Below are 25,640 nucleotides of genomic sequence, written 5' to 3'. Positions count from 1 at the left end.
AGTTAAACATCTGAAACCTAAAATAAAATAAAAATGGTTCCCTCAAAAAATGTATTTAAAAAAATTAGATTTTTTACATTGGATCTTGGATTATTGCAGAAAATAAGCTCTGTAACCAACAAAAGTTTATGATTCTTCCATGTTCATTATGATAATCTTCACAAATACGCACAACTTTTATGAATTTTGAAGCAAAATACAATCACCACAATTAAAAAGTTAAACGTCTGAAATCTAAAATAAAAAATTGGTTCCCTAAACAAAAAATAAATAAAAATAAAAATAAAAGCCAATGGAAAAATCCTATTGTTTTTTAAAAATACTAAGCGAAACTAAGCTCTGAAACCAACATAAGTTAAAGATTCTTACATGTTCATCATGGTAATCTTCAAAAATGCACACAACTTTGAAGCCAAATGCAATCACCAGAAGTAAAAAAAAATTAAGTCTGAAATCTAAAATGAAAAATTGGTTCCCTCTACAAAACCCATTGAGATTTTTCCATTTGGTTTTGGATTATTGCAGAAAATAAATTCTGATAACCAACAAAAGTTTATGATTCTTACATTTTCATCATGATAAATAATCTTTACAAATGCACACAACTTTAAAGCCAAATACAATCGCAAGAAGTAAAAAGCTAAACGTAGGCTATAAACAAACTACACCAATTCAACGTCACCAATATTAAGCCTCCAACAACTTTAAACAATATACATTTAAAAAACGTTCTCCTGAAAGTTTAAGTTGGAATAGTTTGCCCAAGCGTGATTATAAATGCATTGAGGCTGTGAAAACGGACTAGCGAGTTGATAGGTTTTCCTGTTTGGCATGATGACTGCCATGGACTTCACGGACGCACGCGAGCAAAAGTCTGTGAGACCGCAAATCCCCATTTAGGCTGCCATTTGGGACATGGCCATTGCTAAAACACTGTTCGCGATATGGAAGGTTGTGTTTATTTGAAAAGCAGGAATTGGCTTTTCTGAAGCTTTGCATCAGCTGCGACAACCCAAATTTGTGGCAGCCCGAGGCTTACGGTTCAGCCAGCCGTGTCTTCCAGAACGGGCTCGCCGAGACCATTTCCAAGCTCTCTTAACTGGGTCTGATTATTTTCACACACCTTTCAGGTTAGCACAAATGAAACTTTGACATGTGCCGGATTTCTTACCAATATCGACTTGCCTGCGAGAGTGTTTATTTTGAAGGCCAGCATGCTCTGATTCAGGTGCTGAGTCTCATTCCTCTGTCTGGTTTCTCCTGTATTTATTCACAGCCTGCCAATTAAACCGGCAAGTGTTCGCCCTAAAGGCCATTCTACCCCACTGAATCCAAATACGCAAAGTGTGCTTGTTTTGTCGTGCCCATAAATGGACGGGAGACCTGTTTTGAGTATTCTTCAGCGAAGTGTGTCGTTGTGTCACGAGTCACCGACTAAGTTCTCGTAGTAAAGGTGATTAATCACACACTTCACACTTTTGCATGGACTTCCTATACACTTTTGCAGAGGTCAATTTGAAATAATTTATTTTGCCATTTTAGGATCCATATTTTTTAACAGGCAGAGTTTAGCATTGCCGGCTAAAGTGTCACATATGTTGTGTTGGATTAATAATATTATTCTACATATAATATGGTGATTATAAAACATCAAAGTAAACTACCGTTAAAAAGTTTGGGGTCAGTAAGATTTTTTTGTTTTTGAAAGAAATCTCTTAGAGCTGCATTTAACTGATCAAAAATACAGTAAAAACAGTAATATTATGAAATATGATTACAACGTAAAGAAACTAGTTTCTATTTGAATGCTTTTTTAAAAATGTAATTTATTTCTGTGATGGAAAAGCTGAATTTTCAGCATCATTAGTCTTCAGTGTCACATGATCCTTCAGAAATCATTCTAATATTTTAAAGATTCTAAGTATTTTTCTACAAAAAAAAAGTTATTCTAATATTCAAAATGGTGATAATTAAGCATCAAGGTACACTATCGTTCAAAAGTTTGGGGTTGGTATGTTTTTGAAATGTTTTTGAAAAAAGTATCTTATGCTAACCAGAGCTGCATTTAGTTGATCAAAAATAGTAATATTGTGAAATATTATTACAATGTAAAATAACTTTTCTATTTTAATATGTTTTATAATGTAATTTGATCCTGTGGTGGTAAAGCTGAATTTTCAGCATCTTTCAGAAATCATTTTACTACTATTTTATTCATTTCTAATAGTTTTACTTAATATATTCCACAGGTTCTTAAATATTAAGTTGTAGCTCACCAAAACTGACCAGAGCATCTGGAAAATGAGACTTGGTGCTTCATTAAGCATAGAAATGTGTCACATATACTGCCATTGGCTGAAATCACCCAATTTAGACATTCATTCAATTCTTTCCTTTTGTCTTCGGAAGAACAGAACAGAAGAGAACTGAGGTTGAGTAAATGATGACAGAATATAACAATTTTTGGACAAACTTTTCCTTTTAAAGATTGTTGTTAGGCACAACGTACAGTGGAGTGACTACATTCACAATACAACTCGTGTGTCTAACTGCTTTTCAACAAAAATCCAATATATTAAAAATATTGTTAATCACAAGACATTTTAATAGAAAACTAAATTAAGACCTTGTGTTTTCTAAATATGCTCATTTTCACTTTATTTTGACCTGTAAAGTGCTGTTATCTCTTCTTAAGATTGGTTTGTGGTCAAGTGAGCCTATTTATTGTTACTGGATATACACAACTGACACTGTGCATAGAACGATGTAGTACCGCATTTATTCTATTACTGCAGTAGTATTTTGAGGCTTGAGTACCGCAAAACTGTTGCACTGCAGTATCTTGCAGCACTGATTGCAGTTTGTCCTTCAGCAGAAATAATTACACATGCAACATGATTCTAACCTATTTTCTACCACTGCATGAGGCTGCCAAAGCAATGTGGTTTTCTTTACCTTTTGAAAGAAGTCCTCACCTCCGTTGACTCGCCCCTCCGTGGCAGCTGCGGAGAAGAATGGGACATTTCAGAAAAAGCGTAACATCAGGAATCACTTATGTTGGCGTATTAACAAAATCAGCAATTCATATCAACACATTCTTCCACATGGCCTTGGGTGGAAAAATGTCTGCGCAATTTAGGCAGGGCGGGGGTCATTTTCCTGTCCATTTGCAGCAAGTCACCTCTGTAGAAAAATCAATGCATTACTACTTTCTGCAGGATTGTAATAAACTTTGTGATGCATAATACTACATTTAGATGGTTTAAATGAAGTGTATCTTTTAAATGTAGATGTAAAGCTTTGGGTTCTGTGTTCAAACCCCATCTAGGACTTCCAATGGCTTATCTTGTAGAGTCGTAGACTATAGCAATGGAAAAGTCACAGATTAGATTGCCCAAACACACACACACACTGGTCAAAATGCATGCACTGACTAAGTTGTTTTGTATAAAAGCATCCGCTGAATGTAGAAATGTAAATGTAATCCACATGAGACAAGGAATCTGACATACTTGTTCAGTTTGAGAAGTTTGCCAAGAACATTTGATTTAAATTAAACAATAAAATACAGACTTGTTCATCAGCAAATTTGGATGTTGTTTAAAGACATTGAAACCACAAAATGCAGCAGTTGACAGACTTCTAGAACTTTTTCAGTTCATATTTCTCTGGATCAGAAACATGACCTACATTGTGAGATGCAGGCATGGTCTTGTTGGGCCAAGCTTTAAAATGTGCGTCTACTGTAATCCAGACAAATGCGACGTGTTTATTTATATCCAATGAATTACAGGGGAGTTTTTTTCAGAGCCGATTGACTGAAAATTGCTCAAACCACAGGCACCGGCTGAATCAGCCCTGCTTTACCGCTAAGACATATCCAGAGGCAATGGAGGAAGCTCTGGAAGCTGAGAACAAACTGAACTCTACAGAGTTAACTACATTCAGACAGAAAACAAAATTACTAATTTTTCTGTGATTGGCCAAGAAACAAAGCAAAACAGAATCTAATGGATTTATGAGACTGTGGAAAGGCCTCAGGAAACTATTCATAAACACCATAACCTTCTCAAAAATTATGAACAGACTTTGACCATTCCATGTTGCTCAAAACATTTGATGTGTGGCCACCATGTGCCAATAACAAGGGTGGTCTCAGCCTCACACTCCTGGCTGCCCACAGTTTGTTCTCTCAGCGTTTGACGCATATTGCACACAACACTGGAAAACACTTGTGGAAATCACAAGGTTCAATCAGATTGCTATATTGCTAGTTGGTGTTTATCACAAAATCATGTTTAAAACAGTGATACACCAACATTTTTGGCAGGAAAACATTCTGTTTCAGACACACACAAAAATTGACCAGAGCAGAGACGTTTAATTAGTGCTTCTCAAATGAGGCGTTTTGACAGTGTCAGTGTCTATTCCGTGGACACAACATGGATAAGCTGCAATATGTCAACAGGTAAACATGTCAGAAATGTGGGCGCATTTCACCTTGACCAAAAATGAATGTGTGAAATTTGTTTGGTTGAAATATCGAGAGGTACAAACATAGAACTCGACATCCGACTGGTTTAATTTATCACCTGAGAACATGACACCCTGAACAACATAAAGGGCCCTATCTTGCACCCAGCGCAATTGACTTTGTACACCGACGCATGTATCCTTCCTATTTTGCACCCGCGCACAGCGGACTTTTCCCTCCACAGAAACACGTCGGTTAACTAAGAAATACACTTGCGCTCCCGGGGGCGGTTCAGCGCAAAGAGGAGGCGTGTTCCGGCGCAAACGTTCCCTGATGCTATTTTGCACGTTTAGAAAACAATTCCGCCATTAACCGAAAAAAAAACTAGTCTAAAGTCAGTGGCGCGTTGCGCATGTTATTCATATGCTATTTTAAGGGCGTTATGCTTGGCCATAATCAATGTAGCGTGTGCACAACGCGCATACACTTTGATTCTCTCATCTACACAGAAGCAGCAGTTTTCATTTTTGCAAATCATACATTATTACGATAGATAGATAGATAGATAGATAGATAGATAGATAGATAGATAGATAGATAGATAGATAGATAGACAGTTTATTATAAAAGCATACATCTAGCTTATACATTTACCCAAATTATCATATGCCTGTTTAACCGAAGCTAATTTGGGTGTGTTTCTCCATCCCCAATGTCACTTCTCTGTGTTTTACGGCTCTGACGAGAACGTCGGTCTCCTCGGCTGTGAACCGCTCCTGGTGTGCGTCTGGCAAATCCGCCGTTATAATAGGAATCCACTTTAGAACAAGCGCGTCTGCTCTTAAAGGGAATGTGAGATGTCACTCTGATTGGTTTATTTCACGTTACGCCCAAACCACACCTATGAATAATGAAGCTACTTCAGACCAACCCATTTTAGATTTGCGTCGGGCGCAAGAGTCATTTATAATAGCAACAGCGTCCAAGACCCGCCCACAAAGTTACTTGCGTTTCGCGCTTGATACTTGCGTTTCAGACCATTAAAATAGGGCCCAAAGAGTTTAATTACCCAATATAAGCGAAAAGCGAGCATGCATTTAAAATGCCCTCCCTTCCACCGGGTGTTTATACCAGTGTTGTCGCAAGTTTATATACCGGTGTGAAAATGTCCTCGCCGTGACATCCCTACAACAAAGGTTTAGCAGTGCTGAGTGTACCGAAATCAAAATAAGCTTTTCAACTTTACAATAGTCATTCATAAACATTGCTGAAACATTACTAATAGGATGAACACCATTGGAAGCCATTGTAAAATAGACAATAATTGCACACCTGTGACAACTAGGGTTGTAAATTGGATGGTTCATCATGATATGATATATGATATGATATCGATTCTCATAGCCAACGATACGATATTTGCCGATACCTCAAAAAATTCAGTGATACGATTACGATACGATTCGATTTAGCATATTTTCAACAGATAACCAAACACATAATTTCTACATTACTATGCAAAAAATACAACTATTACTGAATACTGGTGTCTTTTATTCTGTTACTGTCATTACCATTTTATAAAACCAATAAGCCACGCAAGGCAAATGCGTTACAGTGATTTTACCACAAAAAAAACTTGGTTTCAGGCACTTCTTGTGGATTATTGTAGCTTGCCCACAGAAAGGTACATTTAACTTATTTTTCATTATAACTACACTTGGGAGGTCAAGCAACTGCTCTTCACTGTTCTTCACGCCAACTTCTGTATAATAGCTTCATAGACAGATAGGCCTATCTTTTTGCAATTGACATTATTTTTACTTGGCACTTAGTGTCTTATTGCTTTGCGCAATGTGCCAACATAAGCCATAGCATTATGGAACACAAGAATAAATCAACAAAATGCTCAGCTCCACAGACAAATGTCAAGACTTTGTCGGTCAACACATAGAGTGAATAAAAACATATCTATGAATTGCTGGCACAGGTAAAACATTCACTCTTATCCAAGATGGGCTGTGTTCAGGGAATGGATTCCCAAAGCAGATTAGTGACCCAAATGTCTTCTTTGTGACTATATTTCTTCCCTTTAGAGCAAAGTGCAAAGTTAAAGAATAAAGCACTGCCAACATCCTCTCATGCAAGGTTAGTGGTTAACCTCACTGTAAGTAAAGAAGGCCACCAGGTTATTGAGTCTGGATAGGCTACACCGGCATGAGAGGAGGCTTTTATAAATGGGTTTCTACATTAAAGAGAACATATTCAGTATAATATCTCACACCAACATGGGAAAGTTAAATAGCACTCATCTTGGTTGATTTCCTTAACTTATATCAGCCTATATTAGGGTGTATTACGATACCTGGCAATGCATCTAGTTCCAGTTCAAAATATAGAGGATTTCCATCTTTCCATCTCCACATAATAGCCTCCAAACGCTATGCAAATTTCATAAATATGGTGGGATTTTCTGCATTTTAAATGTAAAAATATAAAATATGTTCCCAACTAGGGTCTCCCCAGTAAATCTTGGCCATTTTCACCACTGTATATAAATGACTTCACCACTTTAACTTATTGTCATATTGGTTTTGTATTCATGGGATGAATCTGAAATCGTAGAGACCCTACAACAATATTTTGATTCAGTGTATTTTTGTATATGCTCTGACATAAAAATTCTGGTCAATACGAAAAGCCAATAATTGATAACCAATAAATGGCCAATACTACAATTCTATACTATTTTCTCCACATAAATTAAAAAAAAACTAAAATAATTTTAAATACTACAAGTGAAATTAGGAATCACAACATTATAAATGTACACAATGAAAAATGTATATTCACTTTGAGATTTGCTAAAGATTACATTTAACAGAAAAGCGTTTTTTTATTTTTTATTTATTGTTTTTTACAAAAGTGTGAGCGATAGATGACATCTAAATGTAACAATAGAGGAAATGCACAACTAAATATCTGATACTAGGCGATATGCTAAATGAAATAAAATCTCTAATATCAGCTGATATGGAATCCATATATTATGCAACCATCATTTCTTTATTATTATTGTTACAGGCAGTCGGGAGGACTCTAAGCAGTTTAAAAACTTAGCTGTAAATGAGAGAGAGAGACAATAGTTAGTGGTTGTTTACAAGATCCTCTTTATTGTCTGAGCTTAAACATTGTACTTCAGAGTCATTAAGACACTTTGAATCACAGGATTAATAAATACATTGAATTAAATAAAACATATAGATACTTAAAGTGCCCCTATTATGCTATTTAAAGTTTCCTAATGTTGTTTTGGAGTCTCCTACAACAGGTTTACATGCATCAAAGGTAAAAAAAAAAAAACGGTTTAATTTCCTCATAATATACATTTGCCACATTTTCATCACTAATATACATTAATATACATCACCACATTTTCAATGATTCTCAAACGACTCGTCAGATGAATCAATCTCTCTAAATCCCGCCTTTCCACGAACTACTCTGCTCTGATTGGCCAGACAGCTCAGTCTGTTGTGATTGGTTTACCGCATACAGCGCGCGCGTCGCAAACAAAAACGGCCATAACCATAACAACGTCAGCTGTCATGAGGCTTCCTACACCGTAAACCAGAGCCATAGAGAGAGAGAGTTGCGACACTCCCATAGACCTCCGTTGTAAATAATGGCGGCGCTTTTAACCGCCTACTTCCGGGATATGAAGATCGGAATAGTTCCAAACACTGTCATTTGGGCGTTGGACACCATTCACTTACATTGCTGCGCGTCGAGTTGTTCCAGAGTTAAGTTGCCGAAATATCGACCTCTTTTGAATTGTCAACTGTCTATATTGTATCAGAGGCCCTTTGCGATGCTTATACTGGTCTTCATTTGTACATGCACAGCGTAATTATTTATATTTTATGTTGGTTGTTTCAACCAATTTTCAAGCACTGCCTGCTAGCTAACGTTAGTTAGCTAGCGCGACTTCGTCAGCTAAGAGTTCGGTAATGAATCGCTACCACCTTTATAGCAACTTTTATTTAATTTAATTTTTTGGGATATACTAACTTTTCATTATGTTATTATTGTCTTGAGTGAAGCGGCTTGTGAGAACAATGCTGGACCTTTAGGATTGTTATGGCCATCACCAGTCCTGTCTGTTTCATGGATCACCTGCCCCTGGTTTTTGTTTTTCTTGTTCACACACACAAGCACACATTTTTGTTGTCTGTCATTGTTTAATAAAAACTATTTTATTTGAAAACCTTCATTTGTATCAGCCATGCTTAAATTCGTTTTTAATCTGTTATAGTTTTGATAATGTGTATGGCCTTAATCTTAAAATAATATTCTTAGTCTTAACATGATCATGTTTCACGTTATGGTCCTGGGGGTGGCCACTTTCATCAGAAGAAGTGAGCTAGCTTCTAAGCGAATTCTGAACGGACCGCCACGGCAGACCTCTTTGCGTGATCACGAAGGTAATGGCTGAATCAAAATTTATAAGCAAAATCACGGGAATCAATAGCCTAATACAGCCCAGTTGTGCTAAAATAAATATCATGAGACGTCCATCATCAGATGAATGATATGGAAAAGTTAAGTTAGAGCCGCTAAAGCCAGTGCTACTACCCATGCGAACATGAACACTAAGCTTTTCCCTCCAAAAATATAGCTTAAAACTTATCTCCAAATGCAAAACTGACATTAACAAAATGCAATAATGCAATAACAGCTGAAAAAGTACTTGGGTGTGTGTTTTATTTTATATTTACCGTTCAATAATGCAATCGCTGCTGTCTGTCCCATAGAAGAACATGACAGCCAGCGTACGTTTTGGAACTATTGGGGCTTACATGAACCACGTGACAGCCATAGCGGCGACATCAAAGAGTGTCGCAACTCTCTCTCTCTATGGCTCTGCCGTAAACTAAAGACAGTAACAAACAATGACGTCGATTTTACCATATCAATGCGAGCGCGAGTCCGATGATGAAACACTGGAAGAACTAGTCATTCAACCCGAACCTCCATCGCAAGGACGACTCGAGCAGGACTCAGTGTTTCTCAGTGATACACTACTCAGTTTGAGGTACATTATGAGATGTTGCAACTGTAATTCCTCACCATCAGCATTAACAAGTGCATGTCCATCAACAAACCGATTATTTTGCCAGTACTAATTTATTTACAGAGTATTTTTGTAATATATTGCGGTGAACACGTGGAAACTGTATCAATAACAGTGCAGCCGAGCTCTAGCGTGAATGACTGATGTGAATGACTGATTTAACATAAACGTTGGTAAAACAAATCTTGCTCCATTCTTAATCTTTCCTGAAAGTAATGAGAACGACATACAATCTGAATTAATAGACACAGTAGGTAATAGTGGCCCACAAACTGATTAGCAGAAATATTTAAGTAAGACAGTGATATCGTGAGTTAGCCAGTTAGCAGGAGACCTACACAATATAAAACTCAAAACTAAGTATTTTGAACACCATCTTTCAAGAGCAAGCCGTTTGCGAATCCTACATTGAACTCCGAGATTTGAGAAGCAGTCGTCAGTGAAATAAAGGGAACACAGCAAAAGTTTAGGATTATACTGCTGTGATATCATGGTAAAGATAATTTTTTTTCATTTTAACCACATGCTCGTCCTTGGGCAGTGAAAAAAACAACAAAATAAACTGGCTTTATCTTCACATTGAGCATGGGGTCGTCTCGACATGATGCTATCCAGTATCCACAGGAATCAGCTGTTGGTTTGAGGTTCAAGTTTTCCCTGGTGTCTGCGCCCGCAATAAGTGGGCGGGCAATATACTAATGTTTCGTCTTGACGTCACAACGAAACGGCTTGTGACTCATTTGAAAAACAATCCATTTCATTGACTCAGAGTCGACTCTTACTTTTGAAAGACAATAACTTTATATACGGTGCACTTTCAGATTTAAAACTTTGCAGGATGTTTTTATTCATTTAGAGCTATGTAACACACTACATGAAAGGCCATTTTCAAAAATCCATAATAGGGGCACTTTAAATCAGATCACGATAAATAAGAAAATGAATAAATCAAGATAGAAACCTTAACCATATGTACAAACATGGTCTAATTCTTTTCTACACAACTGGCTCAACTCAGGTAAGTATGCACGAATGGACTTCTTTATGACAAAGATGCTTAGATCATTATGGCAGTATTTTAATCATTAAGTGTGAAGGTTCTGTCTCAAATACATTCTTGAATGGAGAAATACTGTGGTTTAATCCCGCTCTGTCATAACTGTTAACACTATGACATATTATTAGTACTCCTGACCTTAAAGCAGTGGAATCTTAATGGTCAAGGCTCTGGCCTGCTAACACAAGGGTTATAAGTTCAATTACAGATGGGAGTTGAACTGAGAATTAATGAGATCTCATTCAGTTGCTTCAGAGGGACTGTATCTTTTACTTGTGCACTTTAACTTTCTTATGATGGAAAACGTATCTATTAAATGTCATTATGCTGGTTCAATGGACCTCTGCGGGAACAATGGCCTGCTGTCGCCTGGAAACCACCAAACAATCGCACAGATGTGTGATGCTGCCGCGTCCAAGGCTCCAACTGGATTTGCTGACCTCATAATTGTTGGCTACAATATCATGAACTTTCATACTGATGTCATGGAAATGTTGCACAATGCAAACAGCAGAATACTGATGGTTTGGTGGTTTTTGAATGCATAAACAGTGGCAAGTTAAATGCATCGCAGATTACAAACATTTTAAAGCCTCTATAGAGACCACATTACATTGCATTAGGGACCATGAGCGCACAACGTTTGTGACATTTAAGTCACAACACTATGATGTAATTTGCTCAATAACATTTCATATCAAGCAATGCACAGATGACTAGACAATGAAATCATTCTGCTCCCCGCAGATGTAGGAGCAAATATCAGATCCATCAATTATCATTGCTTCATCAAATGAAATAAACAACACTGGATCTATAAACATTTTTTTTCCAAAAATGCTTTTAAAAAGGAATTAAAAAAACAATGATAATTAAATACACCTCTTCGATGATAAAAAAATCCACTTTAATATGTTTGTGCAGCTTAAAATATTGACATAGCATTTTATTGTTTTTCTTAAAAACCCCCTGTGGTGAAAATCAATGTTTTTAATATGTTTTAAGACAAACCATGAGCAAATTTATTAGTCAACAACATTGCTGAGTATTTTCTGCAGTGTACCAAAGAAAGTTTAAAACCACCCCTGTTTCCTACCATCACAAACATGTAACCAATCCCGTCAACGTACGGGGCGGGGCTTTTCCTATCATGCTGTACCTGTGGTGTTTACCAGCAGCAAATGTTTTCTTGCTCTGTGGGTATTTTAACACAGTGAGCACAAGAACCACTTTAAAGGGTTAGTTCACCCCAAAATGAACATTATCCCATAATTTACTCACCCTCAACCCATCCTAGGTGCATATGACTTTCTTCTTTCAGCCAAACACACATTTAGAGTTGTATTAAAAAAATATCCTGGCTTTTCCAAGTTTTATAATAAGCGTGAGTAGAGCCTGAGATTTTGAAGCCCAAAAAAGTGCATCCATCCATCATAAAAGTAATCCATACTAGACTCGCATACGGCCTATACTGGAAGCCAGTGATTATAGTTCATAAAGTTATAAATATGGGTATTTTTCTTACAAAAACGCATCACTTCGCTTCAGAAGTCCTTTATTAACCCCCTGGAGCCATATGATTACTTTTATGATGGATGGACACACTTTTTTGGACTTCAAAATCTAAGGTACCATTCACTCACATTATAGAACTTGGAAGAGCCAGAATATTTTTTTTAAATAACTCTGATTGTGTTTGGCTGAAAGAAGAAAGCCATAGCCTATACCCAGGAAGGCTTTTAACTTTTGGGTGAACTAACCCTTTAAATCAGGTACATATAGCAATATAGCGGGTGAAAAAGGCAGCTGCGACTCTGAGACAAGAAACGGAAACATGGTTTGTGTAGCATTAGCAACACATTTTTTTGCTGTTTGATAACGTATTCAAGTCAAAGGCTGATCATATTAATTTCTGTAAGAGAGCGATACATAATTAAAACGCATTACCATTCTGATACATAGACTAGTAGACAACCCTGTTTAACTCGCTATTCCTTTTCTTCTTCTGAATCAGTTCCAGGTTAAAACAAATATGGCTGAATTAAACCAATATTTCCACTTGCTTTGTGTAGCGTTTACTATAGCTGATCGAGTCGATCAGGTAGTCCGAGTTTGTGTGACTGAGTGGAGGCGGGGCTAATTTGTATATTCATGAATTCCACTTATACTTGGTGAGTTCCACTTTGCTTTTAGACATACACTCACAAACTTCCCTAAACCATTCCCCACGGGGAAATCCCTGGCACCATTTTAAAGTGAGTTCCATCTTGTCTAGTGGGCGAGGGAAGTTTATGTGGATAGGCCCTCGTGCCCTCGATTTTGACTGAAGGAGCAAATCAACTCCGATGTACACTTCAAGCAGCTCTATATCCCATAATGTAACTTGATTGTGAAGTCACAGCAGATTGCGCTTAAGTTAAAGGTGTAATCTGGGAAATGCTAACTTTAGCCTGGTAGCATTGAAAGCATACAATCCCTCCCTCCCTGCAAATCGCCGTCCAAAGCCACGCCTCCTTCAAAACACATGAACACACACAGACCAGAAGCGAGAAGAACAGAGACAACGTTATTGGATTACATCATGTATCATTCACCGGTGAGAAAACTTTACAGTACAGAGAGTAACAGAAATACAATAACGAACGTAAACAACTGTTTGCCTGCCATTCTCGCTCTGTCTGCACAGCATACGTGAACGCTGATGACGTATGATGTCTGCGTGAACAGGCTGCGCAGTGGTGTGAAAACACACATTGACTGACAGGGAACACATGCTATCATTTCATTCGGACCGAATGCGATGACTGAACGAATGTTTTGCTCTTACGCCTCCTACAGATGATATACAGACTTTCAACCAGCATAACAAAAAAAAATAATCTGTAGAAAATCACCTATTGAAAAATAAACATTTATAATTTCGTTCTGCATGCTCATGAGCAAAACACATCGAATCAAACCTATTGAAAATAGAATAAACATTTCCAAAAATGTATGAAAAAAACAACAACATGAGTTCACTACAAAGTGACAACCCTTTCATGAACTTGGCAGGCACATAAGTTTTAAACTAGATTTTTAAAGGATATCTCCTTTCATCATCTCGGATATCCTTTGTCTCTGACCCTTGAAGAGAGTAAACGGAAACCATTAAAAATGATAAACAAAGCTTGCAGTTTGTCTGCAGATTGTGGCACATCGTTCACATGTCCCAGCCGAGCGTGAGTCAGTCTAGAAGAATGCACGCTTTCTCCAGATTATCTGTGGATGGAGGGTACACACCAGCAACATACGCATTATCCGCTAAAAGCTGGACTCAACAGCGAATTGAGAAATCTTTATCGGCAGCTGCCTTTCTTGGCCCTGTTTACTGGGATAAATATCCGTCAATGGCCGTGTTCAGTCTCCCATTTAAAAGTTGACATAATGTAGATTGTATGCTCAAGGCACATATAATTAATAATTTTAAGTTTAAAATGCACGTTCCAAAATGTAATATTTGTATTCATGTCACATGCAGTTTTGAAAAATATACATACAATTAAAAAAATTTTTGATTTAAAGTCAGCATGAAATGGAAATTCACCTTATCTGTTGTTGTTTTTTTAAATGCATGTTATAGATCCTATTTGTGAACAATTCATCCAAGCATGTGTCTTTTTTGACCCCCTAATTTTTAACAAAAATGTCATAACTCTGAATCAAAACCTGCTAAGGGCTAGTAACGGAACAACAGTTTTAAAAAGTAATTTTTCACTATTATTTACAAAAGGTTTAAATAAAAGCATTTTAGTTATAAGAGAGACAATAATAACAAGTTCATCAAAACCACTCCTTTCCTGGAAAAAATTAACTAAGATATTCAAAAGTCAATGAATTTGTGACAGCTGAATGTAATATTTTTGACAAGACAAACGTTAATGTTTAGTCTCTCTGAGTAACATAATTTATTTAAGCCACAAAATAAACTTCATTCCGTAAAATAAGTATAATGAACTACGCAAAAAGCATTTCGAATGTCTCCATGATGTTTTATAATTACCCAAAAATCAAACATAGTTCATCCCTCACACACATTATCATGTCCGTCAAAAACTTATGCTGGCTGTCGCTTGGAATATTAGAACTAAAATTATCGACATAACACACTCATGGGCATCAGTCACTTCACTGAGTACTTGACGGCTATGAAACAAATAATTAATACCTTACTATAAATCTGTTTTCAAATCTACATCATTTTAATATCACAACATCTATGTCTGTCAAAAAATAACGTGCACAATACACAGTAGTATTTATCAGAAGGGGTGCAGGGAGTACACGCATTTCCTGGAAAACCCACACAACCAGATGTTTTGAATGCGTCAATGTGTTCCGAGAAAATGGCGGCCAGAGAGGCTTCAACGTTGTCTGTCAGCGACAATAACGTACATAATACATAACAAAATACATAAATTTGTTCTTCACTCTGTGAAATTGAATCAGAATAATCAGGGAACTAAGTGAAATACTTCACACTGCATGCTAAAGAGAATAAACACCAATCCAGCTGAAAGACTTTGCCGGGTTAGTGAAAATCGTTCAAAATGTGTTGGTTTTGACGGATATTTTTATGCACAAACTGCGCATTCTGATTTCTGACATTCCTGATTTATATATTTTTTAAAGATTTTCTATTCTTGACTGATCTTTTTTTCATAATTTTGGCAAGAGATAAACTGTAAAGGAGTGTTCTTGAGATGAATCCCTGTCATGTCCAATTAGACTCTCATTTGCTTATGTAATATATATTATAAATTGACAGCTGATTTTCTTATAACATGTAGCTTGAATACTATCTTATCAGTTGTCTAAAAGATGAAGGCATTTATCAAAGTTTGATAAAATGTTTTTTTATCTTTCCAATATATATATATATATAATTACCCCTTAGTAGATTTTGACTTCTTTTTTTGTGAACAATTTTTAGTAGATTTTGACTTAGAGAAATGACAGACTTTTCTCTGGTGACATATGCAAGACTTGGACAAACTGCAGGCTTGCATTCAAATCTGCCATCATCAAATCAACAACTGATGGATCAAACCAAGTCCCACCAACCTATATATTTTTTTCACTTGTATGTACGTCAAAATATTGAAGGAAATGGTCTGTCGGTAATTCCGTTACATCGCAACTTTCAAGTCAAGTGGCATAATCATTACTTTCAAAAATATTTTCAAGGTATTTTTTAATAATTACATTTTCTTGGGGTTATTCTATTTGATGTTTGATAATCTAAATTTAACATGATTTCATAAAACTTTTAAATATCTATAGTTTATCTACAAAAAAACAGCAGTACTATACTATAACTTTATAGTACTATAGTTTTTAAGAATTATTTTAATGAGACCTTTTTTCTACATTTTGATCTCACAATGACCTACACATTTTTACTGTAATTTGTTATATATATATATATATATATATATTAAAAAAAAGCATTTTACTTCAGAAATGAAAACATTTTTGTATCATGAAAACAAAGAGTTGTATCATTCGGCTATATTGCATGTTTAATATATTTCTGAACAACTTCCAGAAAAAAAAAAAAAAAGGCCACCACGTCATTGACCCTTAGAGCAAAGTTCCCACATATGCAGGACGCTTAAATGCTGCTTTAAGCTGCCATCTGGGAAGCAACAGCCAGGCATGCATCAATTAAAAAAATTATTCATCCTGTAATCTTTATGCCTTAAACTGTGCATAATGTAGTGTATTTAAAGGACAAGTTCGGTATTTTACACTTAAAGCCCTGTTTACAGATCGTATCTGATGAAATAGAACGGTTAAGATTAAAATTTGGACACATGCTGCTGTCCCGAGAATTTTAGGTTTATTTCGCTTCCCCCACCCACCCCCACAATGGTTGTCTATATGCACTGGAAGATTCCGTCCTAAAAACACATTAAACTTTCGTTTACAAAGACGTGAAACTCACCGAGTGGTCAGGGGGTGTTCACTGATATGTTCCATCAAAAATCGCTGAAAAATATGCATTCCAACAGGTTTTATCGTAGTTTTTGTCCAACTCCATTGACTTAATAGGACGTGCTGTGAGACCGCAGCACCTTTACGGTATTACTCCGCCGCTTCTTCTGTGTATTCAATGAAATGCCCGTGGTTTGCTTGCAATTGGCAAAGGTGCATTATCGCCACCAACTGGGCTGGAGTGTCTATTATTCAAGCTCTCAACGGAAGAATCACGGGTGTGACGCGTTTGGCAAAATAGGTCCACAAAAGCGAAATAAACCTAAAATTCTCGGGACAGGAGCATGTGTCCAAATTTTTATTTTAACCGTTCTATTTCATCAGATACGATCTGTAAACAGGGCTTTAAGTGTAAAATACCGAACTTGTCCTTTAAGTGCAATAGGTGTGTTAAGTGAATAAAGAAATGCCAGTAACATTACTCATTCTGCCAGGAAACTCTTGGGTGGATTCTACCCAGTCGTTTTAAATGAACTGAGAGGTTCACCTAAACACAAACTATGAAATGTAATTACAGATTATTTTTGTATATAATGCCAATGCCAATGGCAAAAAATGTTTCTTCAACATAAATGACAGTAAGACATGCCTATAAACAACGCATGACAATGTCATATCCAAGATGTAACAAATTTACAGGTTTGATTGCTTTGAAAAACAACCATTTCGTTTTCGCTTCAAATGAGTTGAGTTAGTAGCTGTAATGTAATGGCTCGTTCTTTTCCTTGTCATAACAAAGTCTCTGGTCCGCGCCAGCATTTTTTAAAAACAGAGACTCTCCAACAGCTGCAGTGAATTATGTGCTGTGAGCGCTGGGACTCTTCCGCCCACCACCTCTCAAGGGTCCCTCAGACCCGAACAACACAAGCCAGGGTTTCCTGAATGGTCCCAATATACTTGATTCTACCACCCTTTACAGACGTATTTCCATTCTTTCCTACATTTATTGGCCTTTTGCATTGTATTACATTTGCTACGTGCCAACTGAGTTGCTAGGCTTTGTCTGTCCGACGTGCTCAAAACGCCATACTGCTATGAACTTAAAAACGAGGTCACAGCGATTCACCTCAGCAGTAGTTCTTGGGGAGAATGCCACGTTTACCCTCTGAAAGCTACAGGGAAAAGTGTTTCCCTAGGCCTCGATCCAGAGGACAGTTAGCCCCAAGCACATTCCACACCAAACTCACTTCCTGTCTCTATACTTTCATCCAACAGACAACAAAAAGATGAACTTTTTAACCAGGCCTCGGCCAAGCACGCGCACAAACATACCCAGAACACAGATAGCCAAAGTACACTTTTAAAACACAAGCAGTTCCAGAATGTACTCTTTATATTTCCATAAATAGAAGGTCAGTTTTGTGTCTCAGTTTACTAGGAATAAAAGCAAGGATACTTAGTAAATAAATCATTGTCTTAGTAAACAGAAGTCTTTAAAATGGGAAAAATAACTCCAAAGCCAAACCACCTTTCTTTGGTGGAAGAAAGTTCACCTATTTTCCACATTATAAACACACTATAAAAACTGAAGTGCTTTACAAAATCACCAGACAGCAACAATGTATTATTTGGGCTCTCCAGAATGGATCAAACCCATCTGTGATGATAAGAGTTATGCTTATTAAACAAGCCATTTGATCCCTTCCTGTTTGGAATCTTAAACAGACTGCTAGTTCACTTCGGTGCCCGAGTCTGACCTACGGTGATCAAAGACGTTGAGATGTCATGTAAACTTGTTTGGGAATTTCTTTTGCAAGGGTACTTTTGCAAATCCCCTGCCAAGATTTGGGAAGAGAAACTGTTTCCATCTCATCTAAGACACGTAATGAAAAACAATCTGGGCTTTGGAAATTTGGAAAAACCCAAAGCCCTTGATGTAGACTGGACAGAGAGTACTACTCCTTAATTGTGCAAACACTATCTAGAAAGTTAAGAAATTGGAAAATAAACAATTATCTAAAATCTATGCAATCATTGACTGCTAGACACTTAACTTGAGCCATGAAGAGGGCTTTCAACATCAGCACTGCATTCCTATAGTATATCCTGAACACTTTGGCCATGTTCACACAGCAGCAGAATACTGTCGTCAGTCCTGTATTTGAGTCCTAATACGGTTCTGTTCACACACACTTCAGTTATTATAATTATAATCAAACTCACACCCATACATTTTAAGGACATTTCACAACCACATTTTCTGAAAATCCGCACTTAACAAACTGGACTGGACTGTTGTCTGTCAAGCTGCAGTCAGTTAATGAAGATTGAGGACTGATGAATTTGTGGCTCGACTGGACTCTTGTAATATCAAATGTGATAACACTTCTCAGTTTTATGGATGTCACCATCTTTAATATTACTTTGGCTACAGCCGCCATGGTTACTGGTAAGAGAATTGTTCAACATGAACGATTACAGACAGTATTTGAGACGCCACTGTAAGTTGCTGCTTGAACGGGACATTCCGAGACTCACAATCCCAAAAACTAACAGTGTGATCATAGCCTTTGGCTGCTCCCAAATCTGAATCAATCCCAGTCGGTGTCCATGAGCCTTTTGCAATTTGGTCTCAGAGTAAATAAAGCAGGATATGTCACAAGAATCAGAGACAAAATATCTTGATTCATAAAAAATAAATCAAATTCAGTTCAGTTGCATAGCTACTATTGATCTGTTTACCAATGAATAATTCAGTAATGAGCTACTAAACAATGACCAATAATATTATTAACATTTATAGCTCTTTATACGAAAATATAGTGGGTTACCATTCTGTCTACTGCCTAGGGACTGTGTAAGGCAGAAACCTAACTTAATGCAACCTCATAAGTGACAGATTGAACACTACATTGGCAGCAAATTCACAAGTGATTTCAGTAGAGTTTGGCATTAGCATGTGTATAAGATAACAATGTGATACTCTAATAGCCATAAAAATAATTGCATAAAAATAAATGCACACTTTCCAAAACCTTCACTCTCTCTGTTCCTCTCTGGTGGAATGAGAACATCACATCTTTTAGGAAGATGCAGCTCTTCCGCAAGCACTCAATTACCTCACACTCTTAAACCAATGGACAACACGCACACACACACACACAAATAAAATCGCCATTTCTTCTCTTCTCTAGCTGGTTTCCTAATCTAGTTGTCTAATAAAGCTGGCATTTTGTACTACAACGATTGTACAATGCTCTTTGATGAATACTTTGTTCTTCTTCTGTAAGTCACTTGGATAAAAGCTTCTGCTAAATACATACATGTAATGTACATTGCACATACATTGCATTTTGAATTTTCTCAATTCATCATTCAACACAGCAGACAACATAATTACTACAAATGCACCGATATTAAAATTCTGACCAATTGGACAATAATTATTTTCGTATTATAGTCAATTACTGATAAATGGAACAGATTAAAATTCAATAATAATTTGTCTGAATAAATAAAATATAAAACACAAAAAAACTAAAATCAATTGATTTAAATGCATTTGGGAATCACAAAATTGTAATGTATGGTTTAAAAAATGAACACTCATTTTGATATCTGCTAAAGATTACATTTAACAGTGCTATTAAAGGGGTCATGAACTTGCTGTAGAAAAAATGTATGTAAAAAAACAGTTCATCCAAGCTTTCTTAATGTTAGGATCAAAAGGAAGGCGATGCAAAGACTGTTTTGTTGGAATAACGAGCTTTAGAAGGGAATCTAAATGTAAAAATTGGAGAAGCAAGCAAGCACGATTATATATATATATATATATATATATATAGGATATATATATATATATATATATACTGTATATATATATATATATATATATATATATATATATATATATATATTAGGGGTGACCCCGAATAGTCAAAGATTCGATGCTTCGATAGGAGGAGCCTGATTCGACTACCGATCTCACGGTCGAATCTTCGCAGAGGTGTTATTAAACGAGGATCATGCCACTTTGGCTATATGAGGGCGCTCAATGTCTGATTTCACATAGAACTACCGGTTTTCTGTCAATACGTTAATATTCAGCCTATTATGATAATGCTGTATATAAAAATGTGAAAAGACTTTTAATAAATATTTTTTAACGTGCGTGAATAAATCCAAACACCCCGTGACAGATTTAAGATTCACTTTCAATCCGTGACCGACAGAGGAGCGTCTTGGCGGCAAGGATTTAAATCTTTAACAATGTCTGGGATAAGAAAATGTAAAGTGTGGATGTACATCATCAGAAAGGATATTCTCCAAGGCTGGATTTAGCTTCAGGAAAACCATGATCGCACTTCTGCCGGCCAACATTAACAAGTTGGTTTTCCACGGGACATTCTAAAATGCTTAACGTGAAAAAAGCTTTTAAAACGCTTAAAAGGCACTTTAACGTGGTTTAATGCATGTACACAGTAGCCTACACACTTTATACCATATGTGCAGATTAGTAGATGAACACAATGCGTTTTCATATTTTAATTTAACTATTTTAGGAGATAAACGTTTTCCACGTTAAGTGTTTTAGAATGTAGAAAAAAAAATATCCGCCAAATTTTTTATTTTTTTTGGAAGATATCCATAGACATTTATTAAACCATAGCAAAAGTAAATTTCTTACTTAAGTTAATTTTTCATCTCTATTTTTTTGTGTTTATTTAAAATAAGACAAATCTGATGTTATTTTAATCTCCAATATGTTATTTAACAGTTGAGATAGTTATTTAATGCTTCGCTAACTAGCAGAAGACACTAGCCGGGTTTAAATCCCAGTTGTGCAGGCGGGGTATGTTGTCACACTGCGTTACAATGTGCCCCTATAAGAAATATGCCATTATATTCTATACTTTTATTCATTTTATTGGGAAAACGTGAAAAAAAGGTGAATAAAGACTGAGAGTCAATGTTCAGAAATGACAAATTATTTATTTGTTTTGAACTATGTTGTATAGCTAAAAAGACTGCCTCTCCAGTTTAGCATTTATTGTTGTTTCTGCCGTTAAAAAGACAAAGTTGAAAATTCTGGCTACTATCGTTATTTTAATCATTTCTTTATTTTTATTTTATTTATTGATCTGTCAGGGTTATCTAATCTAACTATTTGTGGCTTGTGTTTTGAATATATGTTCCCCTGCACTTTAGGCATTTTGCACACATTTGCTCCTCATCTTGTGACTTGATTCTGATTTATTTCGTTTTGTATTTTTATTTAATAGAAAGGTATTCTGTTCTAATTTAATTTAGTAAATTAATTGTTTATTTTTTCGGTGCATGATGCATCGATGTTGTGCTGTACTTAGAGCCTGCTCGCACAGGTAATTTAGCCGATTTAATTTGATTTGCATGTGAAATGTAAATCCTGACTGCAGTGTGGCCTTTCTGGAGTTATTTATGTTATTTCTTAGTTGTATTGATCCAAAATGTTTTTATACATTTTCTTCTATATCTTTGTGTGATTGTCTGTACATCGCAGCTTTGAAATGTTAAAGCCCCGCCCCCAGCCCCATACACACCCCCATACACATGATTCGACTATTAGTCGACTATAGGCAAGACTTGACGATTCTGATTCGACTATGAAAATCCATAGTCGGGGACACCCCTAATATATATATATATATATATATATATATATATATATATATATATATATATATATATATATATATATATATAAGCTGTATATATATATATATATATATAAAATATTGTTAGAATATATATCATGCATTTCTATGGGAGCTTGTTTCCACTGCGGAATAAAAAAAGAAAAGAAAAATAATTGCGATTCTGCAATTCTGACTCTTTTTTGCGAATTATTAAGTCCAAATTGCGAGTTATACTTCCAGCAAGCTTCCATACATTCCGAATAATTAAGATTAGCATTTTTTGGAACAGCTTTAGTGTTGGGAGCCTATGATGCATTGAAGTGCTGCCTACGTATAGGCAGCTCATTAGATTTTTCAACAGACTGTGCATTACATTATATGGGCGCTGAGCATAGAAGCATACATCATTTTGACACTGTATAGTGCAGTGAACATAAGATTAAACAGAGACAGAGTCATCTATGGACGCATTCCTGCTCAACATAATCTACACAAATTCAAAAAATGAATACACATCTGGAACAGAAAATAAATTCAGGCCTCCTTTGTGTGATTCATTCTAAAGAATTCCAGTTTGACAGTGTATTTCATCCACTTGAGCCAGCTAAAATAGTTATAAAATGAAATGATTAATGGTTCTTCCCATCCAAGAGGCATAATAAGATTCATAAAAGCATTCTTGAATGTTGCTTAACTGCTCATTATATCTGATGGAGTAAGTGCTTTTGGAGCGCACACCTGTGATGCTAACATTTCTGAAAACATGCATAGATGAGCAGTTCACAGATTTTAAACATGAAGGTTGAACTTGGAACGTTAAAATGTTTGAAAACTGCTCTTGTGATTAACAACCGTTGCGTCCTTCTTCAACATAATCTGACATGCTAGGAAGTCAATTAAAAGAAAATCAAAAATACCATTTTTTTTTCTCACAATAAAAGTGCTTTCTACTTCTATGGATTACAATATAATTGTTTTGGATAACACAAGGTCACTTAATGTTTGAACTTTAGTTTAATGATATATATTTTCTAAGTGAGTAATGCTAAGTTCCAATCATTTAGTTTGGCAAATAAATCTCATAATTTACATGAGCTTCTCTGTCCATCTTCTAGAAGAATCCTAATCTTTAAAGGGCTAGTTCACCCAAAAATGAAAGCCTATATTCAATCTGTTCATAATATGAAGCGATCGAGTCTCTTCCGACTAAAACCAAATCAATTCATATGGATTAGTTTTACGATCTCTTTATGAACTTTTTGAAGCAATTGCAGCTGTCAACGGAGGGACATAGACTTCATTTGTTTTCCGAAGATGAATGAAAGTCTTACGGGTTTGGAATGACATGAGGGTGAGTAATTAATGACCGAATTTTCATTTTTGGGTGCAGTAAGCATGCAGGTTGATCAAATACACTGTAAAATCCTGTGAGGAGATGCTGAATGACCTCAGCAGGAAGGATTGCTGTGGTGAACTGAACCTAGAGACTCTGCGTGTGTAGGATGATGATGATGTCCCTTTCTGAACTCACTCATAAGAACCATTAAACAACATGGAAAGCATGACCCGACATGGACAAAGCATTACAGAGACCATCAGAGCATTTTACCATCCTTACAGAGCTGTGGATGAGAAGCCCCTGACCATTTTTATAAACTGCTTGATTCATACACCAATTGAAAAATTAAACAGTAACAGATTAATGGAAAAAGTGGCATTCATTAATGTTTTGCGACTCTACTAATGTCAATACCATTTTTACTTTTTCTCAGTTCTGGATTCTACTGTTTTTCAGGCAATCATCTGAACAAAAGCCACATGCTGTCTGAATCGTAAGCCAAAAAATGACAATTCATTGTCCAAAAATTACATTTAATTTCATCCTTGACTTTTATGAAGCCACATTTCCACTTTACAATTACTTTGACAAATTGGGGAAACAACAATTAAAACTAATGTCAAAGGCAAAGATGCTTTAACACTGCCCCCTATTGGTTGAGTTGTTCACTGCGCACACAGTTAATAGGCTACTAGATTTTTAGCCTATTTTTATATTATCTTAGTCCTCTCAGTACCTACAAAAAAATTGGGGTTTTACACTAAACTGACCTAAATATTCAGAATGCCTATCAGAATAAATAAATATATATATATATATATATATATATATATATATATATATATATATATATATATATATATATATATGTGTGTGTGTATATATATATATATATATATATATATATATATATATATATATATATATATATATATATATATATATATATATATATATATATTCAACTCTGTATGTTTTTCACAACAATATTCAACAATGCAGTGGGAAAAATTTTATTAATTCCAGGCATTAAATAAACATATGAGAAAGAAGAAAAACTAAACAAATAATAATATGAAGCATCAATCCTTTAAATGCGCATTAAAGACATAGTTTATATGTCTATTTGCAAATGTAGTTAATACTACAAACTTTCTTTGAAACCACTGGAAGATCTCTGCAATTGAAAACTGAACGATGGAGCCTCACTAGTCAACTGGCTTTTAAAAGTCTGGGCATGGACTCTCTTTCATTAAACTAGCTATATTTAAACTTATGTTTCTGAAAACAAAATTGTCATGGAAGCGAGAATTATACACAGGAGATGAACAAAGGAGAAGAGGAAAATAGCCGGCTCAGCTCTGCAGATGCTGGAGTCAATGCATTAGATTTTACATTACTATTTGTAAGTGTTTGTTCAGTTAAACAAGACAATTATTAACAGCAATGATGCCTTCTTTTGAGTAGTTAACTTTGCAGAGTGTTTATTTCTTCCAAACTCTTTAAAAAAATGGTGATTGTTGTCAATGACACAAGAGTTTTTACCTAATAACATGATCTCCAGTTTTTTCCGGTCCACTCGAAACCTCTCCTCGGTCCACTCGGGGTCCGGAGGTGCCGTGGGTCCGCTGGAGTCATCCTCAGACACGGGCAGAGGGGAATCAGTGCTGCGCTCGCTGTTGGAGCCCGGATCAGACTGCTGTAAGTATCCGCTTAAGGGTTCACACTGAGCGGCCATGACTTTCACAGAGCACCGCTGACTCTCCGCAGCCGTCAGATCAGATTATTCCCGCGGAGAGTGAGCGACAGTCATCGCGGCCACGGGCTCTGTGTGAGTTACACTGACCGGAGGAGTATAAAGTGAGGGAAGGCAAAAGTTGAGCGCCGCCCTTTGTTCAATATGAGCCAGAAGGGGGTCTGTGACCTATGTCTGTGACTGTGGGTTCTAAAATGTTGCGAGCCGGTTCAGAGTCAACTCAGCTCAA

At 36.2% G+C, this 25,640-nt stretch overlaps 1 protein-coding gene across 1 annotated transcript in view; it reads right to left on the bottom strand.

Moving 5' to 3' along the window:
• Positions 1-25,536, bottom strand: part of bicc1 (BicC family RNA binding protein 1) — a 100,310-nt gene extending 74,774 nt beyond the window's left edge. The window contains exons 1-2 of the mRNA XM_082151492.1: positions 25,201-25,536; positions 2,956-3,002 (exon numbers count right to left, since the gene is read on the bottom strand). Coding sequence (XP_082007618.1) covers positions 2,956-3,002; positions 25,201-25,393 — 240 coding nt within the window. The 5' untranslated portion in view covers positions 25,394-25,536. The remainder of the gene's footprint in view (positions 1-2,955; positions 3,003-25,200) is intronic.
• Positions 25,537-25,640: the final 104 nt, after the last annotated feature.

This window comes from Leuciscus leuciscus, assembly GCF_965113295.1.
Source record: "Leuciscus leuciscus genome assembly, chromosome: 21".
In the NCBI taxonomy this organism is placed as follows: Eukaryota; Metazoa; Chordata; class Actinopteri; order Cypriniformes; family Leuciscidae; genus Leuciscus; species Leuciscus leuciscus.
This window is presented reverse-complemented; position numbering and strand designations above follow the sequence as displayed.